This window comes from Pygocentrus nattereri, chromosome 4, assembly GCF_015220715.1.
Source record: "Pygocentrus nattereri isolate fPygNat1 chromosome 4, fPygNat1.pri, whole genome shotgun sequence".
In the NCBI taxonomy this organism is placed as follows: Eukaryota; Metazoa; Chordata; class Actinopteri; order Characiformes; family Serrasalmidae; genus Pygocentrus; species Pygocentrus nattereri.
The window spans coordinates 37,762,739-37,771,214 of NC_051214.1; the positions used below are offsets into that span (position 1 = coordinate 37,762,739).

The 8,476-nt window shown below is 38.4% G+C and overlaps 1 protein-coding gene across 2 annotated transcripts in view; it reads right to left on the reverse strand.

Annotated features, from left to right (window-relative positions):
• The window catches only part of exoc2 (exocyst complex component 2), a 38,313-nt gene extending 30,110 nt beyond the window's left edge, over nucleotides 1–8,203 (reverse strand). Inside the window, exons 1-6 of one of the 2 annotated variants that reach the window (XM_037538023.1) lie at nucleotides 8,006–8,203; nucleotides 5,478–5,605; nucleotides 5,022–5,198; nucleotides 3,210–3,336; nucleotides 2,428–2,541; nucleotides 1,965–2,089 (exon numbers count right to left, since the gene is read on the reverse strand). In XM_037538023.1, coding sequence (XP_037393920.1) covers nucleotides 1,965–2,089; nucleotides 2,428–2,541; nucleotides 3,210–3,336; nucleotides 5,022–5,198; nucleotides 5,478–5,595 — 661 coding nt within the window. In that variant the 5' untranslated portion in view covers nucleotides 5,596–5,605; nucleotides 8,006–8,203. The remainder of the gene's footprint in view (nucleotides 1–1,964; nucleotides 2,090–2,427; nucleotides 2,542–3,209; nucleotides 3,337–5,021; nucleotides 5,199–5,477; nucleotides 5,606–8,005) is intronic. The other variant, XM_037538022.1, reaches the window with a different exon arrangement.
• Nucleotides 8,204–8,476: the final 273 nt, after the last annotated feature.

Here is an 8,476-nt window from a genome sequence, read left to right on the forward strand (position 1 = left end):
TGAACCCTTGAGCTAATGATCTCAAAAAAGCTAACTAGAGTCAGGTGTTTGCATACCTGGAGTCTTGTTAAGAAAATGAGTTTGGAGGTGTGGACTAGAGCTACTTTGACTGATAAAAAGCACTCAAGCTTTTTGAGTTTGCTCTGCACAGGAAGGATATGCATATGTGAGCCATGCCTTGCCAAAAAGAGCTTTCAGAGGATCTACAATCAAAAATTGTTGATTTACATAAAGCTGGAAAGGGTTACAAAGTGATTTCAAAGACTTCAGAAATTCACCAGTATACAGTACGGCAAACAATCTACAAATGGACACAATTTGGGACTGTGGCTACTCTGCCAAGAAGTGGGTGCCCAGTCAAAATGACCCCAAGAGCACAACAAAGACTCATCCATAAGGTAAAGAAACAACCCCAAGTGACAGCCAAAGATTTGAAGGCGTCACTGGTACAGGCAAACATCTGTGTTCTTGAGCCTACAGTCCGCAAAACAACTTGAACAAGCAGGGTGTCTATGGCAGGACACCACAAAGGAAGCCGCTGCTTCCTAAAAAGAACATTGCTGCACGCCTGAAGTTTGTGAAAGAGCACACTGACACTCCACAATGGTACTGGCAAAATGTTTTGTGGACAGATGAAACTAAGATTGAACGATTTGGAAAGAACATGCAGCGCTACAGTGGTGCTTGAAAGTTTGTGAACCCTGCATAAATATGACCTAAAACATCATCAGATTTTCACACAAGTCCTAAAAGTACATAAAGAGAAGCCAGTTAAACTAATGACACAAAAATATTATACTTGGTCATTTGTTTATTGAGGAAAATGATACAATATTACATACTTGTGAGCGGCAAAAGTATGTGAACCTGCAGGATTAGCAGTTCATTTGAAGGTGAAATTAGAGTCAGGTGTTTTCAGTCAATGGGATGACAATCTGGTTTAAAAAAAGGCACTGCAAATTACCATGAAAATATCATCCCAACTGTAAAGTATGGTGGAGGGAACATCATGATTTGGGCCTGCTTTGCTGCATCAGGGCCTAGCCAGCTTACAATCACTGAGGGGAAGATGAATTCCCAAGTGTATCAAAAAATTCTATAGGATAATGTGAGTGTCTGTTAGTCAGCTGAAACTCTGTAGAATTTGGGTGATGCAACAGGACAATGACCCAAAACACTGGAGCAAGTCCACAACAGAACGGCTTATTAAAATCAAAATTCGCCTTTTGGAATGGCCAAGTCAGAGCGCAGATCTCAACCCTATAGAAATGCTATAGATTGACTTGAAGAGAGCCGTACACGAGGCATCCAAGGAACATGGCAGGGATAAAGCAGTTCTGCCAGGAAGAATGGGCAAAAATTCCTCCTGAACGATCCACAGCTACAGAAAGCGCCTGGTTGAGGTTGTTGCTGCCAAGGGGAGGGTCAACCAGCTATTACTTCACTAAGGGTTCACTTACTTTTCCCACTACTATTTTAGGTACATTATATTTGTCAGTATGCTTGACTTAGATGAGGATCAGATCACATTTTTTGACAAATTAATGCAGAAAACCATAAAATTCCAAAACGTTCACATACTTCTTCTTGCCACTGTATACACACACACACACACACACACACACACAAACTGTACGTGTATATACATAAAATGGTCCCTGGCTCCGGAACACAAGTCCCGAGCTCTGTCACCCAGGCCCCGCCTCCTGTACTCCATGACAAATACCAACCTGCAGGCTGACGTCCTTCTCCTGTGGTCATTCGTGTCCCTCAGCAGTGTTTTATTTATACGCCAAATACATCACAAACTCATTTTCAACATTGCGCCATAGGAACCATATTAAAAACTAATTATAAAAAACGCATATACATTGCCCAAGCAGCTATCATTTAAACAGGCAATCTTAAGACATAAAGTCAGAAAGGGTAGTAAAATGAGTGTGTGAGGTGTTGTCTAAGCATACCAGCCAAAGCATCCTGGGCTTCAAAGAAAGTGCTGAGCCCTCCTTTCACGTAGGCCAGACTGCCCTCATTCTTCTTACTGGCCTGCTTCTTCAGATTGCCAGATGCCACACGCAGATGCTCAAAACTAGCAAGAAGAAGCCTTATTTATGTTATTCTGTTAAAGGAACAGCTTGGCAAAAGATCTAACTCATGCAACATCACCTTTCATTAAGAATATATTTTTGCACAATGCTAACAGGAAGGATATATGCTTGTTAACTAAAGCTAAAGAAGTAAACTTCAGAGACCAACCATATCATGACTAATAGACTACATGTGGGGTAAAGAGGGAAATGTAGAAATTACATTTTTATGAGATTGTTCCCTTAAGCTTACTTTTGTGTTTCTGCATGCTGCCACTGTAATAGACTCATAAGTACAACAGGTAATAATACAGTAGGACACATGGATGTGTTGACTAACCTGGTAGCAGAATGGTTCTCAATGAGGTACCAAGTGGCAGAAAAATTCTCACTGGTGAAATCTCCACTCATACCTGGGAACATACTCTCCAAATCCTTCAGAGGAACCTTTCCCCTAGGGAGACAAAGAGATTTAAACAATCTTTAACAAGAAAACAGGGGTGGTGTTGTCTGGATGTCTCAATAACAATTACAGAGGAATGCAATTTTAGTATATGTATTACTATTAATTTAATAATTCTGTAGTATGTATAATGTAGAAAATATTTAACACAATCTACATAAATAATACATTAAAACACACACATAGAGTGTCTTTATTGAGACTGATGTGGTCATGGGAAGGAAGGGTTTCACTTCCTACAAGAGGAAATAATCAACCTGTGACATCATTCAGGTAGACACACATGCATGCACACACAGGCTGTTTCTAGTTTCTGCAAGACCTCCTTCCTTGTAAACAGCACAATCCATTTCTGTAAACACCCAGCACTACTTTATATGTGGTTGTGTACAGAAATGTCCAGACTGTGTGCGAGTTTGTGCGTGTGTGTATGAGAAAGAGTGGGTGCATGTGTTTATGATGACAGAACCCAAGTATCTGTGTCAGCATCTGACTTACTTGTGTATGTCAGCTATTGTAAAACCCCACACGTGTATGTAAAGGCTCTTTCACTGTAATTGTCTGGACTACATTTTCTACACTTATATTTCAACCTTTACAATGTATTGTTTTTTTTTTATGAGAATGTGCTTGCGCATGTGAGTGGGTTTTTTACCCACTTGTCAATGTCGATGCCCAGTGGGTTGGCTGGCCGCAGAGACAGAGGGGAAATGCCTTTGTTCCGATCAGTCCGCATGTCATAGTAATTCATTTCATCCACCCACACAGCAGATTGGTCCAAAATACCTACATATATTCACACACACACACACACACACACACACACACACACACACACACACACACTGTATTAAAGGGAATCCATTGCAATTAGTGATGTACATATTCCATTCATATTTTTCTCTATGGGTTGCAGATGCATTTGTGCTGGGTTGCCATATGACACTGAACATGTGTCAACATGTTTGCCCAAGTGTGTGTGGTCAGTTTAAGTTTTCATACAGAGATAAATTTTTACAGGTGGGGGAAAAAAGGAAGGAAAATGCACATGTGCCGGTTGATTCTGTCTTTCATACTGAGTCTGAAGCTCATGGGGAAAAAAACATTTAACCGAAGCCTATTAGACTAGTGTTGCATAGATGTACTAATGAGCAGTCTGACCAATCAGACCTGTACTGTTGTGGTTACTCCTGTTTTTTAATGCTTGGAGCTCCTAGCTGAGGTTTTGTTGGCATTATCTTTGATAGCTTTGTTGCCATTACTACCTGTTGAATTAATTTATTCTTGGTTTTCTTTTGGCACTTTGTCAAAATGATGGAAAATTACATCAGAATTGCTTATGTCTTATTTTATTGAAAAGATATATGTAATCATAAATAAGCTACAGCAAGACAAGCCACTGGTTCTACAATATAAATAAAAAAAATTATAATATACACCCCCATTTCCAAAAAAGTTGAGATGCTGTGAAAAATGTAAATAAAACACAAAATGCAATGATGTGCAGGTATTTAAACCCTATATTTCATTGACAATGCTTCAAAGACAACATATCAAATGTTGATACTGAGATTTTATTGTTTTTTGAAAAATATTCACCCATTTTTAATTTGATGCCACCCACACATTCCATTCTGCATGTACAACAGCATGGCTCTGTATTACAAGAGTCTGGGCGCTAAAGTGGCTTGCCTGCAGTCCAGACCTGTCACCACTGAAAACATTTGGCACATTACAAAATGAAAAATATGACAACGGAGACCCTGAACTGTTGAGTTGCTGAAATCTGATATCAAACAAGAGTGGGAAACATTGCACATCCAAAACTACAGCAATTGATGTCCTCAGTTCCCAAACACTTGTTGTTAAAAGAAGAGGTGCTGAAACACAGTGGCAAACATGCCCCTGTCCCTACTTTTTGGAAACATGTTCGTGGCATCAGATTCAAAATGGGCATATATTGATTTGTTGTCTGTGTACTATTTCCAATTAAATATAGGTTTAAATGATTTGCACATCATTGAATTTTGTCCAATGCATCACAACATTTCCGGTAATGGGGTTATACTATTATATAATATAACTGGTACCTCCAACCAATCTAGACATGGCAAACAATATAACTAATATGATGGACACAACAAACATTGAATAGAAAAGGAGGAAAGCTGGTGGCAGCCAGTGGAGCCACACTGAACCATTTTCTAAACTCAGTAATAATTTTCTGCTTGGGTTCCAATTTGGTTTCAATTCTTTCATTTGGCATCCTCAGGTCAAAAAGTTTAAAACCCCCTGTTCAGAGGATTGGTATCAAAATGGGAGCTCAGATACCAGAATGGGTATAGAGTGAAAAAGTTGGGTAGGGGTATCTCTATTAACAATATATGTGATTAAACATATGGGTAGATCAGAGCGTGCTGATGAATGTATGTACTGTAAGTTTAAAGGGATGTGCAAGTGCATTTTCTAACCTATCTTCTCATGCCTGAGGACTTTGAAGGAAACAGTGGATGTGCCTTTGCCTCCACTCCTGGTCGTGACAATGATCTCGCCCTTGTCGTCTTTAGCAGGACCAACACGACATACAATCTTACTCGCAGACATCCATTCAGCTGTCAGCAGACAGTTATGGCCACAGATAGACAGGCCTGTCAGAGGGAGATGCAGAAAGAGAATTACTCACACTGTATTCTAAGCCTAAACAAACACTGGAGGTGTTAATTTATATTTAGAATTTTATTCATAAATACTGAAGAATATGAAGAATGGCAAAGTGCAATGGATCAAGTGTTTGCAAAATGATTGATAAAATTAATTAAATACAATAAATGAAATAGAAGAATTTTATATTATATATTTATTATATGTCACCATTATTTTAAGTATAAGCTACCAGGTTTTTTACGATCAATGCCCTATTATATTACCGATAAGGTCATTGGGTCCAGTGCCCAGGTTTTCCCCCCGGATAGTGACTTTAGTCCAGGGTGTGCCCTCATTGGGTGAAATGCCAGTCACCAAAGGAGGCTGTCGTGCACGCGACATGGTTCACACCCTACAAAAAGGAGAAAAAACACATATATTTTTTATTTATATATATATATATATATATATATATATATATATATATATATATATATATATATATATACACACACACACACACACACACACACACACATATATATATATATATATATATATATATATATGTATGTATGTATGTATATGTATATATACATACATATACATGCATATATATGTATATGTATGTATGTATGTATGTATGTATATGTGTGTATATATATATATATATATATATACACAGAGAGAGAGAGAGAGAGAGAGAGAGAGAGAGAGAGGAAGGAAGGAGGGAGGGAGAAAGGAATGTAGTAAGGGAAGGGATGGATAGAGGGAGGGGGAGAGGGATTAAGGGACAGAGTGAAGTATGGATAGAGGGAGGGATAAACGGAGGAAGGGAGGGAGAGAAATAGAGAGTGAATGAGATATATAAAGAAAGAGAAGAAGACTACAGAGTGAAGCATAGCAAGAGAGCAAGCAAGACAGAAACAGGGAGAGAGTGTAATTTGCACACCTTTTTTCTTTTCCAGTTCTGAAACCATGAGATCTACTTCATTCAGCTTCATGTTAATGTTGCACTACAAGCAATTATATGACATTTCAGGCCAGATTTGTTACAGAACCAGTGTGGATCTGTTCTTTTTCTCTTTTAACATTTGACCAAGAATTTTCCGTTGGTTCACATGATGCTGATTCACACAGAAGTTAAAAGTTAGTAAAGTTAGTTGCTTGGTGAAATGCTCCTGCAGAGACTTTTTCTTGAGTGCACGGTCACTCATGCAGACGCTTCACGTTTTAGCTCATAATGACAACAAGTTTTCGTTTTTAAGATTTCTCAATGACATGATATAATTGTTATAAAAATAAATATTATTTATAGGGGCTATGAGTTGTAAGAACTTAAAATGTGGCATTAAATCTTTTTTTTTTCTTCTTACTTCTGTTCAAATCATAAAGGGGAACAGATAAAGCTATTTTGCACCTGAAAGCCTTACTTTACAAAACACTGAAGAATTCATAAATTGTTTAAAACAATTGCTCAAAGACAACAGCTGTATGAAAAATGATGTACACATTTAATAACATTTTCAGTGTTTTAAATGGTAGTCTAATGCTGATTCTGTGAAATCATGATACTTCCTGACTAGGTTATCATACTTCATCATAATATGAAAATCAAGGCCATACCTTCACAGCCCTTGTACTGACAGCAATTACACAATAATATATTTTACATTTTAAATCTGGATGTCATGGAGGTCACCTGATTTTACAACTCTAAGAAGAGTTATATAATGAGTACAGAGTTATTATACTTCATCAGCACATTGTATTCTCACTGTCTGCTGTACTAACACACAGAAGTATTCAGCATTACACTGCAGCTGAAGCTGTATGTAAAGCAATCAGATGGTCAAACTTCAGCCTTGAAAGGAATACTTTTTAAAAGAATTGGTTCTTCAAGGGTTCTTTAGTAAAGTCAACTGTTCTATATATAACCAATACTTAAAGAACTATGTCTACAGTTCTGTGCATGGTGAAATGGTTCTTTCACCAATATACAAGTTGTTGTATATGGTTCTATATAACATTTTTTTCAAAACAAAATTCAAGCTCATAAAAACAGGAATCCTCCTTGGGTTCTTCGATATTTCTCTTATTTTTCTTTTCAAAAGACTTCTATAAAGAGCCACACACAACACATTCTACATCAAACTGAAGAACCATTTCACCTTGCAAGGAACCATTTAAGAATGCAAAGGTTTCTTTGAGAATTAAAGGTTCTACATATAAGCATTATCTTTACTACTAAAGAACCACTGAAGAATCACCTTTTTAGGAGTGTATCTGTGAAAAACATGCTAAAACCACATTGCGTTCATAGGTAAGATGAGACCGCTCTAAACCGTGTAGAGCTGTGTTGTCGCACCAGCATTGCTATTTGAAAGCTCTGCTGATGTCAAAGTCAGCTTAGCCTTACTAACCTAACTAAGCTACCGACCAACTAGCTAAGGTTATCAGCAAACGAGAGTGAACAGGGCTGGGTGTGTCAGCTTTCAAACGCTTTCTGTGTCAAAACAGCATTTGCATTCAGGTAGTTTTTTTTTTTTTACATCAATATAACTAAATAGCAATGCCAAAACGGCTAATCATAAATAATGAAAATAATCTAATCATTTAGGCTAAAAACAAGTTAGCAAAATGAAACTGACAGGTTAGCATAAAAAGCTAACACCGGAGATCAGAGATCTCCTCTCCTAGAGCACGGAAAGAGAACATTTACAGATTGTTTACTAAGTATCTACATGCTTACAGCTCTAGAACCGTAACCCAAGGGTTTTGTTCGTCTATCCAATATTTAATGAAAACTCACGGAATCTCCCACAGCTCACTGTTCAGCAGGAAGACGGACTCTGGTTGTTTTGGTCTCTGAATGAACATCCGGTTCACTGGGTTTCTGGCCCCGCCCGAAGCACGCAGCGAAAGAAAAGCTTTTATTTGTAGTGAAATAGTTCGGTAACGCTGGGCTCGGAGGGTTGTTTTAAGGAATTGTGAAAGATTTTCATTGAAGAAATATAAATAATAGAGAGAGGGAGAGAGAGAGGGGAGATAGAGAGAGAGAGATAGAGAGAGAGAGATAGAGAAAGAGAGGGAGGTGAGAGAGAGGGAGAGAGAGGGGATAAGAGAGGGAGAGAAAGAGGGAGAGAGGGGGGTGAGAGAGAGGGAGAGAGAGGGGATAAGAGAGGGAGAGAAAGAGGGAGAGAGGGGGGTGAGAGAGGGGGAGAGAGAGAGGGGATGAGAGAGAGGGAGAGAGAGGGGGAGAGAGAGAGAGGGAGAGAAAGAG